A 23,039-nucleotide genomic window follows, 5' to 3' on the forward strand; every position below is an offset into this window, starting at 1 on the left:
TGCGATTCCGCCCATGCAATCCAGCACAATCGTGGTTGAAAGAAACGCGTGGTGTGTGTCGCAAAAAAAAATACATGTACCTTTCTTCAGGTCCTGGGATTGTCCAAGTCTGCACAAGCCCTTATTCTGTGTGTGTGTTTTATTTTATCTGCAGAGGGGAGGGCGAAACGAGGGGGGGGTGTATTAGTCTGTGTGTGTGTATGCATCTCTCTATGTGTGTGTTTGTGTATTCACCCCATTCACACCTGTCAGGAATTTGTGTTTTCCTGCAGGAATCCCTAATCTGGCATTTAAAAGCGGCAACTGTCACCCATTCAAGTTAATGATCAGGTGACAGCCACTGCATGTAAATGCCTGCACACCACATGTAATGGTATGCGATATGATTACATGTGGTTAGGAATCAATCATTATCCCTGGATGCACAATCGGTGTGTCCAAGGACAGTGATTGTTTTCTAACTGCATGTAATCATATCATATATATAATAATATATGCTGTAGCTTAGGCACTGTGTCACATGATTGTAGCAATGTGTTCTTCAGTGGCAAGTAGGATGTTTTTGTAAAAGCATTGGTATGAATGCAATCCACAGAAAACAGAGTTCATTATCACATTCACGCTTTTTTGTTTGAAAATCCAGTAAAATGCATTAGATGAGCAAGGCCTTAGAGAAGTCCAAAGCTATTTACATAAACACTGTAAAGATAACTATGGGCCAATCTTTTTTGTCCATAGTTCTATTCAGGGTCACAGGAGGGCATATACTAATATCCTCCGGTGACCCAAAACTCAGTATATAGCGGGCTATTGTCCACTATATGCTGAGAGCGCAGAGCCGTGCCTCAGCTGGGACAGATCCCGACAATACTGTCAAGATCCACCACCCCACTGGCTGATTGACAGCTGGCTCTACCTCTCCAGAGGCAGAGCCAGCTGTGCCTGCCCCCCTCCCCAGTCCGTTCCTCCAGTCTGCGCTAGAGAAACAGAGACGGGAGGGGGGAATCCCTGCAGGGAGTGGTGACTGGGAGTCAGCTCTCTTTGCAGTGAGAGCATCTGGAAGTCAGCATTCAGCGATATGTGTTTGCCGACTTCCCGATTAATAGAGCCGACCTGTGACCGCTTCAGTGTCACAGGTCGGCTTGAATTATGGAGATGCAAGTTTTTTACTCATCCCATAACTCTCCTTTAAAGCCCTTTCTCATGGACACTTGTCAATGTGTGTTATGCCACACGTTAACGTGCATTGTGTGAAAGCAGCCTATTAAAATTGAATAGGTTGCCATCATACCCCAGTGCACTAAAAACCAGACATATCCATTATTTTTTTCTGATGCAGCTTACGGTAATGCAAGGAAATATCTCCACAGTCTGCTGTCACATGAACAAATATCTCCAGTAAAGAATTCCCTTCCTTACAGTGACAACTGTAAAATTATAAATCTATCACTTTCTGTCCCAGTGACAGTGATCAGTAATTAACCCTGTAGAGGCTATAACCCTTGCCTACTCTATAAAGTGCTAAAAAAAAAAAAAAAAAAATATGTGACAACAGGATAGGACAGAACAGGATATATAAAAGTGACTTACCCAATATGCTTATATAGAAAGACTGGTCTATCAGTGCATTATCTTCTGTATCAACCACATCAAATTTTAAAGCAAAGCTTCCCCCTGATTCTCCTTTCTTGTGCTTGTACTGAACGTATCCTAAAATATACAAATAAGAAATAAACTAAAGCATTTGTATGGTAGCTGTATATGCATAGTAATCACTGGGCACATAGTGTGCATCAGACAATTGTATTTCTTTATTACTGCAAGATAAATACAGCATTACTGCCTTACAGATGTGCTGCCTTAATAAAACAATTCACTTTAAAATCAGATGAGACAACATTAGTCACAAGATGAAGGATTGAGAAAATCAAAGAAGAAGGGCAAATTCATCATAAGATTGCAAAAACAATTAAGAGTGATGCCTTTTTATAACAGACAGTGATCCCAAAAATGTGGATTCTGGAGAAAACAAATCCAATTATGAAAGGCAACATACAGAATTTGAAATGCCAGTTGACAATTTATGATCACTTTCTTATAATTTTAGGCAATGTGTTTGTATTATTTATACAAGAGTGAAAACAGACTACAGGCATGTTTATGAAAGATTTGCTGTGCAATCGCCTTGACACATTGCACATTTATCAACATTTTCCATGCAGAACCGGGTAACATTTGCCATATTTGTAGCTTACTGGAAGTGCGCTCAGCGAAGCTACCAGTTTGTGATTTATAAACATACACCTAGCACACCCCTACAGGTATCTTTCTAAATGTAATAAAAAATACCAAGAGATGGCAAGAAGAAGGGAAATAAAAAAAGGAAACGTTTGAATGCTTTGTGCTGCCCCCCTCCCCCCCACAGCATGACACCAAAGATATCTTATGCCACCTGTTCTCCTCGTTTTACATCAGTGCACAATTATAACTTTGATATAATTGAATATAAAATGTGTTACTGTATATTTAATGATCTATCACCTTTATTAATATCGGACTGAGTAAAGCTGGTGATTGGTCCCTTTACAGAAATGGGCAGCAGATTACTGTTCTTTGATATCAGCAGTTGTCCCACAGCTGGGTCTTTCTTAATGTCATATCGCAGTTTTGCAGAGTCTGAATCTATGTCAGTTCCCTTTAAATTCTTCTCAGTTATAGTAGCTGTAGAACCTAGAAAGGAAAACAGAAAAAGGAATTTACTGAGCTATCTGGTTATTCTTAATGTTATATGCTGCCACCTACAGTGGTTTGGACACTGACAAACAGAAAAAAAGTTGAAGGCAAGCTCCTATATGACCCCACCTTTGACCATCATGCCTCTTTTTTTTTGGGGGGGGGATAATGTCCTTGGGAGCTGTTCTCAGCTCTGCTGAAAAATGCCCTTTTAATCTTATTTTTTCATTTTATTCCTTTTCCATTTAAGAGTACAAGGTAAATAATGTATCTGTGATTTTAATCAACACTTCACGAATGCTGCTTGAGCTGGTCTTTAAACAGCAGCTATCTGGATCAGTGTATCCTCAGCAACAGCTTCGGAGACCAAACTCGGACACTGCTGTTCTGGAAAATTGAGGGGCTTGGAGTGTGACCTTTTAGCACTGGGCTCTGCATTGTAGTGCTTTCCAGACCTTTGAGTACAGTGTTAGCTAGCTACGGGACACTATCCAGGTCCAGAACCGTTGCGCAGCCTCTGAAGAGACCCAGTTTCAGAAGACTGACGCAGGGAGTAGGCCTCTCCATGCCTGGCAGAGTCTGTCTCAAACTCTCCTGTGACAGTGAGCCTGACTGGGTCTGCAGTCTGCACCCTCTGTTGTCATTTCTGATTTAGAGTTTTCAGGAGAGGCAGTTTTTAGATGACTGTAGTTTACAAGGGCTGTTTAAAACTTTACTGATGCAGAGCATATTGCGCTGCATTTCAAAGATCTTCTTTTTTTTCAGGAATTTTTCCTAACAGTCACAGTACTTTAGTAGGGTACTGGACTTAAGGTACCCAAGAGGGGTACTGGACTTTAGGTGAGACATGCAGGCAAACCCTTTTGATTTAATGGTCCCTGATATGCACCCTAAGTCTCTCAAGCTCTTTCATTGTGAGCACTCCTGTCTCAGGGCTGTCCTCATGTCTGGGAATTTACTCTGGTTCCCCAGAGCAGTTCATTGCCTGGGGGTACCACTGTGCTGGACTGCATTTGGATGTTTTTGAATAAGATTTTTGTACTTACAGTAAAAAAATGTTATTGAAGTCCACTGAGGGACACACATGCCACTCCTCCGTGTTTATTGGCCTTATGTACTGCTTACTCATGCATGATAGTTAGAGCCAGGGTTATATCTGGGCTGGCCTTCAACTCTTTTTCTGTTTCCCAGTGTCCAACCTCCTATAGGTGGCAGCATATAACCCAAACTACTACATTCCTGTCTCTCTTTGGATTAAAAAAAAAAAAAGATTTTATGGTAAGTACTTTAGACTAATTAATTTTTACAGGAAAGTCCTTTGGAAAACGTAAATATCCTTAATAATTTGCTACAGGGGTAAATATAATACACAATGATCCTGGCACACATTGATGGACATTAATTGACTGATGTTGAGAGTCAAAGACTAGAGCAAATTGACACACACCATGATAGAGTGTGTAATGGTATTATGACCCCAGAACACGTTGTATATATAAATAATTTATAGGTAAAGCCACAGGCATAGACATATAGGGTGTATATAATTATATTACACTTGAACTAGGCATAACTCACAAGAGAGTAAATCTCTTAGCAGTAAATCTCTTCTTGCGAAATGTAAATGCAACCAGATTCAATGTTATATCTTTAACCAGCTACCTTACTAGCCATGAACACAATATTTAACACTGCCAGTCATATTGATGATATACTGTGAGTACAAGGGATACAATTGTCGCTGGCAACATACTTGTAATCTTGGTGAGCCCTAAAGTGTCTACCCAGAACAGGTCATGGGCTTTAAAACCATTACAACATTTAACTGAAAAGTATTTTGGAATGTATGGTCATAATAATAAGTATCCAGTAGCCACCGCTTCAAGCTCTCTCATGTGATAGACTACAACCTCACGTTTAGTTTACTCATTTCTATTGATATAATAGTCTAATCACAGGAACGAGATTGGAGCGGTGGCAGAGCAGTGCTCTACAACACACACACTGACCATGGGGAACAAAAGTAGGCACCCTCCTGAAGGAAGGACAGAGTCAGCACCAATTCAGAGATGATTTGAGGATCTCTAGCTGAGTGATACACAAATAAGTTACATTTGTGTTAATAGTTAAGTTACTTGAATGCATTTATAAGATTTAACTCCTGAGTTTAGTGTCACTTTAAAGTCTGTATGTCTAAAAAAAAAAAAGCTGACATACCTGCTGAGATCTGCAAGCCTCTGTTTACTGCCATCCTTGGCGATGCCTTCCTCTGTGGCTCAATAGTAAACTGCAGTCTTCCACTCTCAGTGTATCGGCCATCTGAGAGAGAGAACCTAAATTCATCTGAATGTGTTGCTCTACTCTCTGGTATATATACAATCAGCTCATCCAGCACATCCTGGTAAGTAAAGGAGGAACCTTGAGACAGGATGCGGCCATTATCCAGTGGTTCGGAGTAGAACTGCCTCCTTCGTAAGTGCCCTATGAGAGTGCAACACAGAAACAGTTATTTCTAAAGTATCCTTATAAAACAGGCATAACATTAGTTTGACTGAAGCAAAAAAATTAACATAAATTATATGCACATATTTTATTAATGCCATCAATTTATTAAAAAGAAAAATGAAACCCTTTTCTTAACAGTCAGCTTTATCCTCATTTCAGTTACAGAATAACTAGAATTGGCAACGACCAAGTGGGATATGTCACTAAATCCTCTATATTGGAGTACTAAATTGGCTTTTCTTGCTTTAGTTACTATTTAACATTGACAAGTGAAGTTTTCATTCTTCTAGACATATACCCAGGTGTATCAACATCACTAATATTAAAAATAATAAAAATTATTTGCCATAATAATGAGACCTAAAAATAATGACCACATGGCTTAGGTTAATGGCTATTTTAAAATTGACACACCCATTATAGCATAGTGAAAAAGTGTAGTTATCAATATGTTACAAAGAAGAACTTTCCTAACAGTCACAGTACTATAGCCAGCCACCAGATTTCAAAATGAATAAATAACACAAGAATAGGTTTAAATACCAGTAGAAGTGTGCAAGTCAGCAGTAACAGATTGCGACATATACATTATTATGCTCTGGGCTTACCATGTAGAGGTGTTGTAGTCACAATGAAAATCAGCTCATTATCTGGTGTATCTATGTCTTGAACACTTAGGCAAGTGTTCCTTATTACAGCTCCTGCATTATCCTGAACACTTACAGGCAGTAAAAATATCTGTGGAGGTTCATCATTTTTGCCCTAAAATAAAAATAAAACCAAAGAGAAAGATAAAATAATTACTGAACAAATTCCTACTGTAGCATTACATTACACACCAGAAACCCACTATTAATATTACAGTCTAAAGGAAAAACTAAAATCTAAAACTGTCTGTCACTCGCATCTTTTAAGAAGTAGTTTTAAAATGTTTAATTGTGCATATCATACCAGTGCAAAAGTTTCCACACTACTCTAGCCTTTAATGCTAATCAGTCCCCAGTACATGCTGGGAATTTCTATAATGATCAGCAGAAATTTCAAAACCTCAGTGAACTACTCAGTGCCAGTGTATACCCATTAGGACGGGTATAGATAGTGCAGCTGAATCATGCCACTCCAGCAGCGGCTTACAATGTACATATAACGTACAAATAGTAATACTATTGTGTGCACTTGTGTACTATAAGGGTTAGTTCATGTTGGAGCAGAAACACACACTGGCCTCTTGTATATTTTATTAACTCTATTGGCAAGATCACCAAGTTTATAGTTATGCCCCTTCACTCCAGTTTGTCTTACTCCTGCTACATCCCCTAAAAAGTAAAACAAATTAAAAAACCTATGCCAGAGAGTAAAACCTCAGCAAAGTTGTTGTGGAGATGGGCAAAATCAGGAATTTAGGGGCAGAGGTCATGCTGCTGCATACTGTATAAGAACCCTAAGGATGATTAAACCTGTTGGAATTATTATTATTATTATTATACAGGATTTATATAGCGCCAACAGTTTGAGCAGCGCTTTACAATATAAGGAAGACGTTACAGTTACAATACAATTTAAGACAAGATGGTAAGAAGAACCCTGCCCGTGAGGGCTTAGAATCTAAAAGGTAGGGGCAAGTGATACATGAGGAGGTAGCTGTGTGGGGATGAATTGTTTGAGAATGTGGTTAGGTTGAGGTGGGATAGGCTTCCCTGAAGAGATGAGCCTTAAGGGATCGCCTAAAGGCAGTCAGAGTGGGAGATAGATGGAAAGGTTGGGGTAAATAGTTCCAGAGGATGAGAGAGACTCTAGAGAAGTCCTGGAGGTGAGCATGGGAGGAGTTCATGAGGGAGCTAGAGAGTAGGAGGTCTTTGGAAGAGCGGTGGGGACAGTTGGGGTGATACTTTGAGACAAGGTTTGAGATATAGCCGGGGGCTGAGTTGTGGATGGCTTTGTAAGTGGTTGTTAATATTTTGAATTTTATTCTTTGGGCTATTGGAAGCCAGTGGAGGGATTGACAGAGGGGGGTTGCAGAGTCTGGCAGCAGCATTCATGATAGACTGAAGGGGGGATAGACTGTGTAGAGGTAGGCCAATGAGGTGGGAGTTGCAATAGTCAAAACGAAAGATAACAAGTGAGTGGATGAGTAGTTTTGCGGTATGGAATGTTGATTAACAGACTACTGAAACATTCTCAATGTGCTGTTTTGAGTACACAATCTCTGCTTTAAAGCATATACTCTTAATCTCTAAAATTGTATTATATGCCATAATTAATTGAGATGAGAGTTTTTTGTGTATATTACCCTAGAAAAGAGTGTAACAAAGATTTTACACAAAAAGCAGTATAACACCAACCTCTATAGTAATGGTGACATTGTGAACCTCAGACTGGCTGCTTCCATCTGTCATAAAGAAACTAAAGTAGTCAATACTTGGCTCCACACTGTCATGGACACTCTGCACATAATAGATATAGTTTTCTATGATATCCTGAACTGGAAATGAAGAGTCTGAGCCCATCTGACCTCCCAGAGAAGTTCGACCCCCTGTAAAAGAGATTGCAGCATTTTATTTAAAGCTGAATTCTAAACACATGCTTTACATACTGTATGAATGCAAACTGTCAACAACATACAGTATCATTGCCTTAACTTCCACTGCAGCAACACAGCTTATTTTAGAATTCAAGATTATGCCCCTAGTTTTCTGATTGGTCAAGGGCAGTAGATGGATGAAGTCATCCCTTTGCTCACGCTGGTCTCTCTTTCTGTCTGCATTTTCCCTGTCAGCACAGCTGCATGCAGCAGAGCCTGGTTGACTACAAGTGCTTGCAACCCCTCTCGCAGTCTGTTCTGAATTCAGAACTTTAAGATAGCCACATTTAAAAACAAGTTAAAAACCCAATTGAACCCTCGTGATTTACTACTGAATTGCAGCCAGTCTGCATCTACAGTACTAAAATCTGCGTTTCCTTTATTTTTCTGACACTGCTGTTAAATTACCCTGGCCTGGCAGAATGTGGGAGAGTCGGACCGCTGCTCTCACACAAAAAGCAGTGGCCTGGTGCTCCAGCAGTCTGACATGCCCCCACCCTACCCAACAGTGCTTTTGCTCCTTGACCAGCAGTGTTGTATGCTGCAGTGTTAATGGGGTCATGGGGTTAAAAGAGAACTATGGGGTAAGTGTTTTTCCCCATAGTTCTCCTAAGGGTCACGGGAGGACATATACTAGCGTCCTCCCGTGACCCAAAGCTCAGTATATCGCGAGCTACAGCTCACGGTTACTGAGACCACCGCAGCCGGGACGGATTCCGACATTACTTTCGAGATCCACCAAGCTGAGTGACAGCTGACTTTGCCTATCTAGAGGCAGAGCCAGCTGTACCCGCCCCTCCCCCGTCCGTTCCGCCAGTCAGCGCTGGAGGATCGGAGCGGGGATGGGGGGAATCCCTGCAGGGAGCCGTGAGTGACAGTCACGGCTCTCTGCAGGGGCATGATCGAGAAGTGAGCAAGCGACGGTATGTGTTCGCTCACTTCCCGATCTATTGAGCCGACGTGTGACAGTTTCATTGTCACACGTCGGCTTGAACTATGAGGTTGAGTAAAAATCACTCACCTCATAGTTCTCCTTTAAGCACTAGCTGTAGCCCACAGAAATGGAAAAAAAAAAGAAAAGAACAGCAGATTGATTGCTGTATATTTAGCCTGATTGCATTAGAGTAGTAAACCATGAGGGTTTAAGCCAGGTTTAATTATTTTGTTATGGTATAAATAACTACATTCTTTTTTATTTATGCCTGAAGTTCAGAAGAGTTTACTGTAAAAGATTCAGAACAGAATATATTATTATAAGGAAATAACCTACATAAGGGTTTTATGGTAATATGGCCATGCAACTTCTACTTTGCCTAAATATAATAATAATAATATAATATAATATAATATGCAGAAAACAATAGCAAATTTCCCAACCTAAGCAGATCTTGTTGAGAAGTATAAGGCACGGTTCACACCTGAGCGTTTGCGCGGTAAAACGCGCAACAGGTGAAAACCTATGTTTGCCTATGGGCATGGTTCTCACCTGCGCGTTTTACCGCGCGTAGGATCGCGCGGTAAAACGCCATACGCCCAAAGAAGTACAGGAGCTTCTTTGGGGCGTATTAACGTGCGTATCCCGCTGTATCCATAAGGATACAGCCGGATACCCCCTCGGAAACTCGCGTTTGCCGCGCGTTTCTTTTACTGCAAAACCGCATGGAAAGTAACGCGCAGCAAACGTGAGTTTCCAATACGCTAAGGTGTGAACCCAGCGTAAGAAGTGCTCGTTATTGAAATACCCATTCACTCAACAATCACTCCCATAACATGCATTGTAACTAAGGATTACATTTCTGGCATCACTACCAAAAGCTGTTCCATAGAAGATCAGCCTTAAGATTTAAATGCACAGATGGGGCCCTTTTGCAGTGAGGTTAAAACTGAAATCCACACAAAGAGCTAAATACACATTTGAAATACATACTGTACAAAGGAATTATTTTACCTGCCAAATGATTTGCAATTTTATTTTTATGACCCAGGCAGACTTGCCAGTCAGGTAACCTCCCTTTTTTTTGCATGCCCTCCTCCTCCACATACAATGCAAGGCTAATAGCTGTGCACTGCACTTAATGACACCAAGGAGCCGCCTACAGTCTGGAGCTTCAGGGAGAAAAGGAGTGTGCTGGAATCTGCCAGAACAGGGGTTACGACAAATAATACAGTCTCTTCACTTTTCTCCGAGACTTAACCAGCATTTAATTATTTTCAGTGCGGCGAGAGGCTACCGCAGGGTTTTATTTTTCATCCAGCAATTGAGATTTAACAGTGTGAATCCTGCAGATGGTTACAGGAAGCTAATATCCGCATAGGTTCCGGTTCTTTTGCCATTTCTATGTAAAAAGAAATTTAGTTTTTTTTCTTTTACGAATAACAACTATTACAAATAACAACTATTACTGGTATTTTTGTATCTGCATGGACTTCATCTTTATACAGTAAATGACATTTGCTGAACAGATTCAAAAAGTCTTATCACTGTAAGTCCACTCTATGATGAGCTTATTTAGACATTTATGAAGGAGTCCAAATACCCATCAAAGCCACCTCATGCACACACTAGGCCCTGTTATCGCCATTACTTATTTATTCATGCTTATTATTTATTATGCCATTAAATGCTGAAATGCCCAGGTCCTCAGCTATGTTTATGTGCATTCCTCTATACTGTATAGTTTTCAGCATGGAAAAACAAAAGCAGTTACAACCTAAAATCATATCAGTGGATGACTATATACAGACTAAACAGATTTACTGCATATTCTGTGGCTGTCACAGGCAACTGGTGTTGTTATTGATTGGATTAGATGCTATATTGGGCTTTCTAAGTCAAGGAGAACAATATGCATCAGATTTTGTTATAAACGCTTTTGCAACCAAATATGTTTCTATATTTATAAAGAACATTTAAGCAGCAGAAAAGTAACCCGGATGTGACATTTTGGCATCATGCTGTAATCCTGGGCACAGTGGGCATATATTTTAATAGAGAGATGATTTCCATGGTAACTATAAGGACTAGCATTTGTTAATAAATTGCTGTTTGTGTTGCACTTTTAGGAAGTAACTAAAGCTGGCCATACATTATGTGATTTTCGGCTGGTTTCTTAGAAACCAGCAGAAATTCGCACAGTGGTTGCTGCTGTCAGCACCTTTTCCAGCCGCCATCCCTTGATCAGCTGATAGGAGCTGGTGGGAAATGTTCGACCAGAGCCGGACAGCCGAGGTGCTGCCAGAGGCCGCTGTCAGAATGCAAAGGAAACAGCAGGGATTCCTTGATCAACTTGCTTGTAAGCATCGATGGAGGAATCAGTTTTATTTTTTCCTTCAACCTGCAGGTGAAGGAAAAAAAAAAAAACAGTTTATGGCCAGCTTAAGGTTCACCCAACGTTAGTGAAAGTGTTTACAAATACTGACACCTCAAGGCATCACAGAGATTACCTATAAAGTAAAATGTACAAACAAGACATGCTTTAGAGTTGGGTGCAGACAGTTGGGTTGATTTACTAAAGCAGTAAACATATTTACCAGATTTTCACTTAACTTAGTGAATAAGTTAGAGCTGTGCTGACTTCTACTCTCTAATCATGTGGGATAAAATCCTGTTTTTAAAAAAACAATTCCCTGCACATAATTGGGTGTTCTTTGCAATGTGAATTTTCACTTAGCTTCACCTCATTCACTAAGCTAAGCAAAAAAAAAATATGAACACTATGTTAATATGATCCTGCATCTACTCCATGTTCCCTGTTTGATGCCTATTGGATCCCCTCCATTTCTGGTAAATGGCCAGAGACAGATCTTATAGAAAGTAAAGGGCAGATTCTCACAAAACTAATATTTTGAGTTTTGGCAGATGATGAATTTAATAATGTGACAATTTGTGAGATCATTGTTCTTCAGTACCTGAGTCTGCATACCTACTGTGGTTATTTATGAGTGGTTCCCACCCACATTTTTAATACATATTAGTGAGAATGCAGCTGGAGCTACTTATTATACACCCAAACATAGATGAAAACAACTACAATTCCCAGGTGTTCAGAATTTTTGCAGTGGGGCTGATTCAGTGTAGCAGGCTTCACTTATAACTAAAATATCACTTTGCTTTTACTAACCTTTCAAATATATATTTCAGTTTTTATGGAATTGTGGATCAATTTATACACTAGCATTTTATCTCTTGGGACATCAGTTGAGAAGACGTTTGCATGTGTTTTGCCGTATCCCCCAACTGCCATTGCCATTGTTGCGTCTGAATTTCATATTTATTTTGTATTACAGAGAAAGTAGCAAGAGAATATTCTCTTGCTTGACTTCCTATTGATCAAGGTAAAGAGGCAGAGCCTGGAAATTCAGCAGGCAGTACTTGCTGGAATCCCTGAGAGATTTAAAAACATGGAGGATGGGGCGTGGCTTGGACATGGCGGTGTAAGGACACGAGTTTGAGGAGCTCTGCACCCCGACGGTTCTCATAGTGGGCCCGGCTTCCAACACCCGATACGGCTGGCTGACATCAGTCCCCGCTGACAAACCGGTGACCGCTCCGAGCCCTCCGCCATCCCCGATTTCTACGCCGGTGCTTGCATATGGGGAATCCTCTCAGTCTGCCTCACCTATGTCAGAGGTCCGGGATGAGCCGCAGGGGGATTGGCGCTCCATCCTTTCACATCTCCCCACCAGGCAGGACATGGACTCCATGGCGGACAAGATTGTCCATGCGCTGCGCCAGGAGGTACAAAAACATGGAGGATGAAGTAATCCCTACACTACCCTTAGGCGAATTATTGGTTTTGAATGGACTTGCTGCAATAAAAGCAGTTATGTATGCATTTAAAATAATTAAATGTATTTTTATTACAGCTAGTGCAAGTACCTGAATTTGACTTGTTATCATCCCCTTGTCCACTGCTACAGAAGTTAGACTAAGAGAGAGAGGGACAACCTTTCAGATGTTCTGCATTTTACATATGCTGACAATGAACACGCTGAGAAGAGGAAAGAGCGAGCAATATATATCACTGTATTCCAACCTCTCTCTTAATTCTTTTGAAAGTTGTGCATTATCAAACAAGGCGAATCTCACAGTGAGTTTACCAATGCAGCATACAGATCTCCCTACCATAAAATACATTTCTCAGTACTCAGCTCATTCTCAAAGCTGGCACATGTCACAAGAGGAATATGTTGCCTCAGGCGGGTCTAGAACAACCTTTCATAGAAGATATAATTTATTTAACCAAAGTGCTACTACATCAAGAATATGTACACATCAGCCTAATAAAGATGTTGCAATACACAAATCAAGTTAAGGATTACCCTTAGGCACTTTCATAAAGGAAACATGGGATAGACCCATACTGATAAGAATGAAATATGCATCTCCATCTAGTTTCAGTACTTACAAACTAGGAACAAAAATTACCATTTTTGATGTTCTCAAGATAGCCAAACTTCGGACCAGTGACTATATGAATCCTGAGTCGAGGTCCTAATGTTACAGGGTCTAGGGGCAACAAGTCACGTGATGACAGAAGAATTCGCCCTCCTTCTTCCACCTGCACATTAGATCACATACAGTTACTTTGCTAATAAATAGATCAACGTGCTTTCCCAGCTATAAATACCACAACATAAGAATGAGACATTTACCAAGATGTGAGAGTTGAAATGAAAGGTGGTTATGAGCCATCCTGCATGTAAAATAAAGCTAAGGAATAGCGATGGAAAGTAAACAATAATATTGTCCAATAGTATTACCAGCACAGAATAATTTACAGGTTAAATTAAATATGGACAATGTTCTATGAAGTTAAATCCGAAGATCGGAGTTTTCGCTTACATGTACATACTTAAATTTTTTTTTATATACACGTACATATTAATACACGTATTAATATGTGGTAATGTTTTAAAAAAACCTTGTAACTATATATAGATTGTAATCATATGTGTACACGGGGAAAATCCAATATGCTCCTTATATACAGTATGCAGACTCTGCTTGCAGCTTTGCAGCGCTGCTCAATCATGTTTCCCCCTCAAAATGCAAGTCTGTAAGTCGACCGACTTATTAAAACAAAGACACCTATGTGACTAATATCTTGAGGCTGATTTCCTAGGGGAGTTAAGAATCTTCACATAATAGATTGTTTAACTATTCACTTCAACTATCCAATCATGTGAAAAGCAAATTACTAACTTCATCTACAGATGATTGGATAACTGAAATTATTCTTTACACAATTTATTGTGTGAATATTCTCAATTACTATAATAAATCAGGCTCATTATCTCAAAACTTGTTACTAAACTTTTCCTTGAAAATAATGCAGTAATTTGGCTTCCAAGTATGCGTGCCAAGCTTAGATATATAGATCAAACTTGCTATGCTCATAGTTTAAGTGGCCCAAAAGTGTGTACATTTGTCGCATGTTTTTATGCCAAGTAAGAAATTGTAGTTCTAAAATCTTCTGCTTTTAACCCCTTTGACAACAGCCAGTAGTAGAATTCTTGCCTTCTGTATCAGGGTTTAGGTCTGTGGTTGAATGTATATGCCTGCACCTGCCACACATTCCATTTTGTAGTTCTACACACATTAGCTTTAAAACGTTTGTAATACTTTTTCCAATGCTGTAACCAAGCTGCTGTTCATAGCCATAGAGAGGGGCCAGTAACACTGGTTCAAGGCTTCTGATAATTGTCCTATAACGGTGATTGCTTAAAAAAGCTCTGCTTCTTTACAAAAAAAAGAACTGCATCTGCTTTAAAGTATGGCCATAAAGAACCTTTTCAAATGCTGCAAAGCAAGGAATTCAAACATCCTTTCAGTGAGTCATGCAGGGAGTCAAAGCAATGCTTTAAAAATATAATCGGCCAAGTCAATAAGAAAGATCACCAAGAGTTCCTCTTTGTTAGACTTATTTCTGTGGCCACCTCCATTTCTACAATCTGAGAGAAAAAGATTGCTATTTTGTGCCTTAGACCAGAAAAATGTAATGATGAATGACCTCTGGAAAGATCTGCTCTGGTAAACAAGACAATAAAAGAGCTCTGTTTTGAAGGGGTTAGTATCAAATATGTTATATAACTTTATCATATGCATACCTTCAGGGTACTAAAAGAGATCAGCTCTCTAGAACTAATGATAGGAAGATTTCTTTCAACAGCTGTAATAATAATTGTAAAGATCTGATTGTCCAGACGGTCATTTTCCGCATTGTAGACAGTGAAATGGAAGAAGTCAGTAAGCGCCTGGTCATCTGTTTCTGTAATTGTAGAATACCTATATCAGATAAAGAGAAACAATGTTAATAGAGAGCAAAGACTTTCAAGACAGGAAAAACTTCATCTGAATATTATGCATTGCTTCTTTTTGTAACAGAATAGTAAAAAAATTTTGGACTGTAATGATTTGGCACAGGACACTTTTAAGACCAATAAGGTAAGTGCGCAGTCTTTAATGAGCATTATAGGTTAATTCAGTGTTAGCTCAAATCTTAAAATTATGGTGAGGATTGGTTAACATAGTATTAAAGTTTAAGCATTTTTTACCTTGATGCATTCTCGGTTAAAACGAACCAGTAAAATTTTTCTCCCCCAGTCCCCCCCCACAATTACCTGTCAGCTACGCTCGTCCCTGCCGCTGGTCCCGAAGCGATCCTCTGTTTCCTCGAACTTCCTGGTTGCGGGGGGAGGATGCTGATGGCAAAGGAGTCACAGGCTCCTTCTGTCATCAAACAGCTGGACGGAGAGGCGTGGCCTGCAAGAGGGGCTGCATGGGGTTCCTTCATTCGCAGTTAATTTTGTAGTTATATGAAGTTTTACAGCTTTCTGGCTAAAGGCTGCCTAAGCATGCTACTGGAGATGTGTGAGGAAAGGACTTTGGCCTTGCAGCCGGTGATCCTGTGTGGGCGGGGCCTTGATCTGCCAGCTGCATGCAGCTGGAGATTGAGATTCTGTTCTGAAAGGGGTTCTGGGAAGGTGCTGGGGGACTGCAGGACAAGGAGAGGGCCTGAAGAACCGCTACCTCCACAGTTCATTTTGAGGTTATATGAAGTTTTACGGTTTAGCTGCTGGGAGGGTTAAGTGCTACAGTTATGTTAAGGTTACGGGCCAGGGCATTTGGACAAAACGCTTAGTTTTTTTCCAAATATTGCATTCCACTAAATACAAAATATCAGCAAAGGGTTAAAGACAAACAAAGAAAAAGTAAAAATAAGCATAGAAATAATGTAATGTGAATTTCCTTGTACCAATGGGTGTTTTTTAATTTAGTCCCTATTTTAGTCTCTTGTGGGGGTAGCCCCACTGCTAGGGTTAATAAAAATGTTGTCAGAGTTGTCCGATTTAATCATACACAACATGTAACAAGCAACTTACTTGATCTTTCTGTTGTTGATATCCTCCATGGTAAAAAAGGAGAACTCTGAAAGCTCTTCTGTTGCTTGTCCTGACTTAGCCTTCGTAAGAACACCATACATTGGAAGAGAAATCAACTGGATTCGGATTTTGGAATCGTGAGAGTTTTTATCCTGTTTGGGAAAAAAAAACAACTTCCTTTACACTATGTTTGCATTTACTTCAACAAAATGCTTACTTGCTCTCCTCAAATTAACTGTTTGCTACATCATTTTCTTGCAAGTCAGTTTTCGCATTTTAAGACACAGAGATAAAGCAATCCCCTTGAAAAGCATGGGCAGTCAGCTTCCTAACCTTGACCTTATTTTTTGGGATGGAAAAGGAAGTGTTAGATTATTTGTTTAGGTCTGAGCCACTAAACAGGCTCTTTTTCAAGCATGGAGTTCTCTATGTTTGAAAAAGAGTCTATTTAGTGGCTCAAAGCGTTGCAATTTTATATGGAGCATTAGCACTTTACCTTTGCTGCTGCCTGCTTGTTTTGCACTTTAATAAAGAGATATAGATATTCTGGTAAACAAGTCCCCAGTGGCGCATTACTTTTTGTCACATTGGGGAACGAAAGTTACTTGAATCAGCAAATTAGGTCCGTGTGTTAGAGTGAAACAATGAGGTGATACAATGTCATAAATATTGTTATTGCCTTTATTATCTTTTAAAATCTATTTTCTGTTTGTTGGCTTAAGCTTGTCATTTTCTTTACAAATAAAGACATACAGGTATGCTTTAGTGACAGCTATGATAGAATTTTCACTTTTAAAATAACAAGGCAAACACTTTTAAAAGCAAACAAAACCACTTTAATATCAGCAGATTAAATTACTTCTGGTTTGCGGCCTCTGCCTCAAACACATTTCTGCCTGTCATAAATAATAGCCTGAAATCAACCAACATCAACTATGCAGTTTATCATTGCTTACTTTCTCTCTCAAAATCTTTGCAGATTACTTCCCAAGCGGTTACTATGTGGAGCCAAAAAACAAGGAAAATGGACTACAAAATAATATACTAGGACTGATTTATAACAAAATGGAGAAAAGTAAAAGAGGGATATCACTCATCAAAACAATTATATCTTAGCTCTTTTCCCCTAAGTAGCATTATATAAAATCAGTAAAGGATATTACTAGTTGATATAGGAAATAGTTACATTTGTATTGTCTTATGAATCAGCCTATATTCTGCATAGTACTTGGAAGATTCTAATATCTCAAAAGATTCTCAGCTTGCAATCTTAACGTGGAACTAAAGGCAGATTTAAAAAAATACTGACAGGTAGGATTTATCGCAGAAACTATTTGTTTATTCAGTAATAAAAGCTCATTTTCTGTCTACTAGAAAAGTTATTTTAAGTGCACACTGAACCACACATGCACAGCTTAGTGTACAATTTCTGCATGCCTTGGGTCCTGGGATGAATGAACCTTGCCATTGTGTGGGAGTTACGAAATTCTGGCCTGGCCAATTCAGATTGTCAAAGTTGCCAAACATTGAAGAAGACTGGGTGAGCATATCAGCAGTGGTGATGAATTGATGATCATTGATTGCTGAGGGGGATAGTAGCTGTCACAGCACTGGAGGGGTCCATGGCAGGTAAGTCTGCCATAATTTACAAGTATGCTGTGCATTCTTGCACATTAAGCCAAAAGCCTACATAACACAATTCACATTTAGTTCCATTTTAAAAAACAACATGATGGTGTTGTTAAAAATGTTTGTAGAAAAAAAAAATACCAAAGACAGTGAACTAACCATGTAAGCAAGGTTTGTCCTTGTGATGATGACAGAACTTTTGCTAGCCACAGTGATGGACAACAGACACCCAGGGACAAGATGAGGCCCATTATCATTTGCCAACGATACAACAATTTTCACAAGAGTTGTGGTGGAGGTAACACCATCAGTGACTGCTATCTCCATGCTGTCTTCTGTAGTTGCGGAACCATCGTGTACATACTGTAATGCATTTCTGTTGACATCTTCGTATGTAAATGTGTCACCTAAAAAGCATGAAGAATGGTAAAATTATATGCAATGTAATCTAAATGTTTTTGTGAACACAAGCGAAATTTAATTTTAACAGGGTATGTTTGAGTCATTGAGATGTAGCAGTACATAGGGGTCTATTCACAAAGCTGCCGAAGGATCTAGCCGTAGCTTCGGCTGATCCTTCAGCTAGCTTCGGCCCCAGAACCACTTTCGGTTCAGTAGAACCGAAGGGCTGCTGTAAGGGCTAATCACTATAGCCCGTACAGCTCCCGAAGTTGGTTGAGCACCTCAGTCGAGCCGAAGTCATCTCACGGCTGGCTCCGGCCACTTGGAGAGACAGATAAGCATCCCTGGTTACCAGGTTGCAGATAGCAAAGAAGCTATAGCTTCCTCTGCTATCTGCTTCATTTCAATTGTTTTCTATTTTTTTTTCTACTTTTTTTAACTGTTTTTCTATTCTGCTCGGTACCACAGAGGTAACGAGCAGAATAGCCGGCTATTCACTCACTGCTGTTCGGTATCTATGAGAATAGGCTGAACAGCAGCGAGTAGCCTGCCGGTGGTTCGGCAGCCTTCTTCTGCACTTTGGGTCGACCGAACATGCTGAGCATGTACGGCCGACCCGAACACAGCCGCTGCAAGCCAATGTATGGCTGATTTCAGTCGGTGTATGGCTGAAATCAGCCGTACATGCCTGAAGTGAATAGCCGAACAGCGTTCGGCTCCCTTCACTTCGGGTCGGTTATTCACTCGGCTGCCTACGGCAGTTTTGTGATTAGACTCCATAGTTTTAGTCCCATACTTATCTTTACCGTTTCTATACTCGAGAATGATTTAGCCCTTCTGCATCCTAAGTCGTATCTACAATGGCCTAAAAATAATGACTCTCTCTGTTATTTACTTATTTGCATTAGTAATACCAAGGGCACTAGGGGAGGGCCAACGCGACAAGTTAACCTTTGCAGGTCTGCTTATCAGCTTATCAGCAGTTTAAATGCACAGATTCAAGCTAAGTTGTATGGGAGACCAGTCAGTCCTACCTGAGATGTACCACTGACTGTCCTGCAGAACTAACCCAAGCATTAGTGATCTTCTCACAAATTCAGGACAATCTCTCTTTACAATGAATTCTAAAATTCTATATCATGATGTTGCACAGCGTTCCACACCTGGAAGGCAGAGGCAAACTGTGTAACAATGTAGTCCAGCAATCCCATTAAAAGATAAAACATGCAATGCAATATATTTTGCAGCCTTACCTGCACTCATAGGGGTTTGTATACCATCTTCTGACTTCATAAGAACGCCATAGCGAGGTGACTCCACGAGTTCATACAAGAGATCTTCTGGGGCAGTGTCAGTGTCACTCACTGTTAGCTGCATGCCTATGTAATATGGACATTGGTCTAATGTAATAATGTCATATTTACATTTCCTGCATTTACAAATTAAATGATGGTAATTAATTTTGACTGCAAAGCCTTTTATACAGGGCTGTGTTTACTATTGGATACAGTAGTGCTATGCCCGTATAGTTATTGGTCACATTTTTTTTCCAAGCAGAAATAAAGTAATCTAATATAAGCTCAACTGCAACTTTTCAAAATATTCCAAGACAGTTCATGAACAATAAGGTGTTCTTAAAGGAGGAGAGATACATTGAGCACCAAAGGCTGTGTGCCTACAGAACCTAGTGATAGAAACCTTGTCCTGCTCCAATGTGTTGTAATTTCTAGTGAACTGTTAGTCTGTGCATTTCCACAGCAATCATACAGTTTCTTTCCTCTGTTTTTTTAAAACCCTATCTTCTTTCATTATATTATAATATAGAATGTAGTCATTTCAGATTAGCTGGGGTCATGCCCTATAGTGTATCAAAATAGATTACTGGTCTGCTGTCCATCTTCATACAAACCTGTCATGCATACAGGATTTGAATAATCACTTTATTGTAAAAAGAGAGGGGAAAAACAAAGCAGGTATTGTTGCGCTAATTTTTTCCAGTCTGTAAGGAACAGAGATTACTGCATGATAAACAGTGTGTAAGCACTGGACATCACATTCATTAGAGATGCACCGCTACCGTTTTTTTGGGATCGAGTACGAGTACTCCCGCAAATACTCGGTATCGGTGCATCCCTAACATTCATTGATACAAAATACAACTGTCTGCATTTTGTGTTCATTATGTCTGGGAGTGAACTGAGACAAGTGTGTTATGCAGAACCTTTCATTCCATCTAGAGATGAATAGAAGTATGACTGTGATAGCTATCAAAGGCTATTGGTGACAGGAAGGGGGTTCAAAGACATCACACTTGTGCAAAGGTATGTTTGGCTAACAGAGTCTATACATGAGTACATGTATAGAAACTATACATGTACTCATAGAATAAGTAAAAAATAAAAATAACCCAAACAAGAATCAGGGGGACAGCCAACAATCGGCATGATGTACAAAGTGAATTCACTTCTTCAAGGAAGAAATGTCACCCTCATACGTACAAAACAGTATAAAGTAAAACAGACAAACATCAAGTTATGGCTTTCATTTCCGTCCCTGCAATAGAAAATGTCGGCTTGAATCTATGTGATGGCCAGTCTCAATTTCCTTTCCATTACTTTTACTTACTTTAATATACTCTGTACGGTTATCAAGAGTCTGTGACACACAGAGGTAATTATATTTGTTATGAAATTTTTCTATCTGGCTGAATATATTTGTGTCTCTGCTGTCAGGCTAAGCACACATCAGATAGGAAGTAAAAGAGTTTTGAAAAAAAAAAATGTTTATCTCTAACCAATAGGAGTTCTTCCTCCTTGTGTGACCTCAAGAAAAGGAGCAGTGATCTGGAACACCGGAGGTTGCTGATCATTTGAAAACAAATGGATAGTAAATGGCATCTCGGCTGTAGTAAACTCTCCGTCTGAAACTGAAGGGAAGAACATGTAACATAATTTAAAAGATTTAATACACGATACAAATGTCAGACTATCTCACTTAATTTATAATATCACAGCACAGAAAAACATAATTCATTCTGGTTAACACTGCAAAACACTGTTTTTTTATATTTTATTTTACTGCTTCTAGCAATAACAAATTTCAATACATGACATTTAAAAGTGACACTGGTATTAAACCGAGACTAAGCATACATTTCAGGCAGAAAATATATTATAACTACGTTCCTATATTTCTAAGGATGGTTATAGTCTCTGCATTTTGTGAATGCTATATAAACAGAAAATCTTAGCGTGTAAATGAAATCATTGCTTTAACAAAATGATTACATTGGGGAATAGAAATGCTATAGGTGTGTACAGAGAGAGGGTACCCATATTTAACATTATATTTCTAGGCACAGTCCAGCCCTAACCATGACAGATCCTGACTTCCCATTAACTCATTAGTTTGACGCCCGCCCCCCCTCCCCCCCCCACAACTAGGTCATGTATTTCTGTACACTTTGAAAGACACTTTCTTTTTTCTGTACACTTTGAACAAAATTTGTAAAGATAGAGATTTGAGAGCTGCCATGACCTGGTTTGTCGAGATGCAAGTTCCAGGGCTGTCATCATATCCTGACTTAACTAGCTAGTGAGTCATTTACCTCAAACAAGAATTAAGCCAAAAATTTCTCAGCACTTATCCAACATGCTTGGTTAAGATCAGTATCGTACTACATAGTAAAGTAAAGTAAAGATTAAGATTCAGCTCTCATACATCTATCATAAAAAAAAACTTGTTATTCCTACTGTAAGAGTTTCTGGCAACAGTTTATTTCTTCACTAATAACAGAGGGGAATTCATCATAACCGGAGCAGACAAAATCTGGAGCAGCTGTGCATAGCGACCAATCAGCTTCTCTCTTTCTCTATCATTTTCAAATCTTAACTGAACAAACTGAAGAGAGAAGCTGATTGGTTGCCATGGACAACTGCTCCAGATTTTGTGTGCTCCAGTTTTTATAAATTCCCCTCTGTGTATTTCAGACAGCATAGACTCAATTCACACAGCTAAGGGCCTGTTCACATGAGATCAGGTCCTGATCAGCAGACGTGGAGCTGCTGATGCAGTGCGTTTTTGACGCGTTTTTAATGCGTTTTCGGTCCGGATGCTGACAGTTAATTTTTTGTCAACATTGATGACATCATAATAAGTGGAGCAAGAATACAATTTTTTATTTTTTCCCCCTTAGCTGCATTGCGTTGCGTTTCCGTTTTCGTTGCGTTTCGTGCGTTTCCGGACCGTTTCCGGACCGGACAAAATGTGACATGCAGTATTTTTTCTGTCGTAAGCTGAACGGACTGCGCACGTGAGAACTGGAGCCCATAAAACACATAGGGATACATTGGGATGCATTTTGAGTGCAGCAGCGTACGGAGTCGGTCAGCACACAAAACGGACGTCGTGTGAACAGGCCCTAAAACACCAGGATAAGGATTCTTAGTTTTAAATAAGTTACAGTTATTTTCAGCTGAATTCAAAAGGGGTGTGAAAAAGACAATCACATTGCTGAAACAAGGTATCTGTGTTAAAGCTTTGTAAATTGAGCTTTATTTTACAATAATTGTGCACTATTCTAATTACCTGTAAAGAAGAAATTGACAGTCTCTGGGAGACCTACAATATACAAAACACAAACATTACAAATGATGGATTTGAGATGACATGTAGAAGTAAAAAATAGAGGATATGTTATACAATTATGTGAAATAAAAGCAATAGCAGAAATAAACAAAGAGTATGAGGCTTCACTGCAATAACGGGAGTAGTCCATTTGTTTTTACATAACAGCTTACAGCAC

General features: G+C 39.6%; 1 protein-coding gene across 1 annotated transcript in view; it reads right to left on the reverse strand.

The window, feature by feature from the left end:
* The window catches only part of FRAS1 (Fraser extracellular matrix complex subunit 1), a 269,028-nt gene that overhangs the window by 63,812 nt on the left and 182,177 nt on the right, over window positions 1-23,039 (reverse strand). Inside the window, exons 33-44 of the mRNA XM_018557898.1 lie at window positions 22,823-22,855; window positions 21,030-21,161; window positions 19,489-19,614; window positions 17,993-18,240; window positions 16,205-16,356; window positions 14,930-15,107; window positions 13,248-13,380; window positions 7,581-7,771; window positions 5,847-6,000; window positions 4,951-5,214; window positions 2,542-2,730; window positions 1,591-1,710 (exon numbers count right to left, since the gene is read on the reverse strand). Coding sequence (XP_018413400.1) covers window positions 1,591-1,710; window positions 2,542-2,730; window positions 4,951-5,214; window positions 5,847-6,000; window positions 7,581-7,771; window positions 13,248-13,380; window positions 14,930-15,107; window positions 16,205-16,356; window positions 17,993-18,240; window positions 19,489-19,614; window positions 21,030-21,161; window positions 22,823-22,855 — 1,920 coding nt within the window. The remainder of the gene's footprint in view (window positions 1-1,590; window positions 1,711-2,541; window positions 2,731-4,950; window positions 5,215-5,846; window positions 6,001-7,580; window positions 7,772-13,247; window positions 13,381-14,929; window positions 15,108-16,204; window positions 16,357-17,992; window positions 18,241-19,488; window positions 19,615-21,029; window positions 21,162-22,822; window positions 22,856-23,039) is intronic.

Source organism: Nanorana parkeri, unplaced genomic scaffold (genome assembly GCF_000935625.1).
Source record: "Nanorana parkeri isolate BGI_ZX_2015 unplaced genomic scaffold, ASM93562v1 scaffold310, whole genome shotgun sequence".
Classification (NCBI taxonomy): domain Eukaryota; kingdom Metazoa; phylum Chordata; class Amphibia; order Anura; family Dicroglossidae; genus Nanorana; species Nanorana parkeri.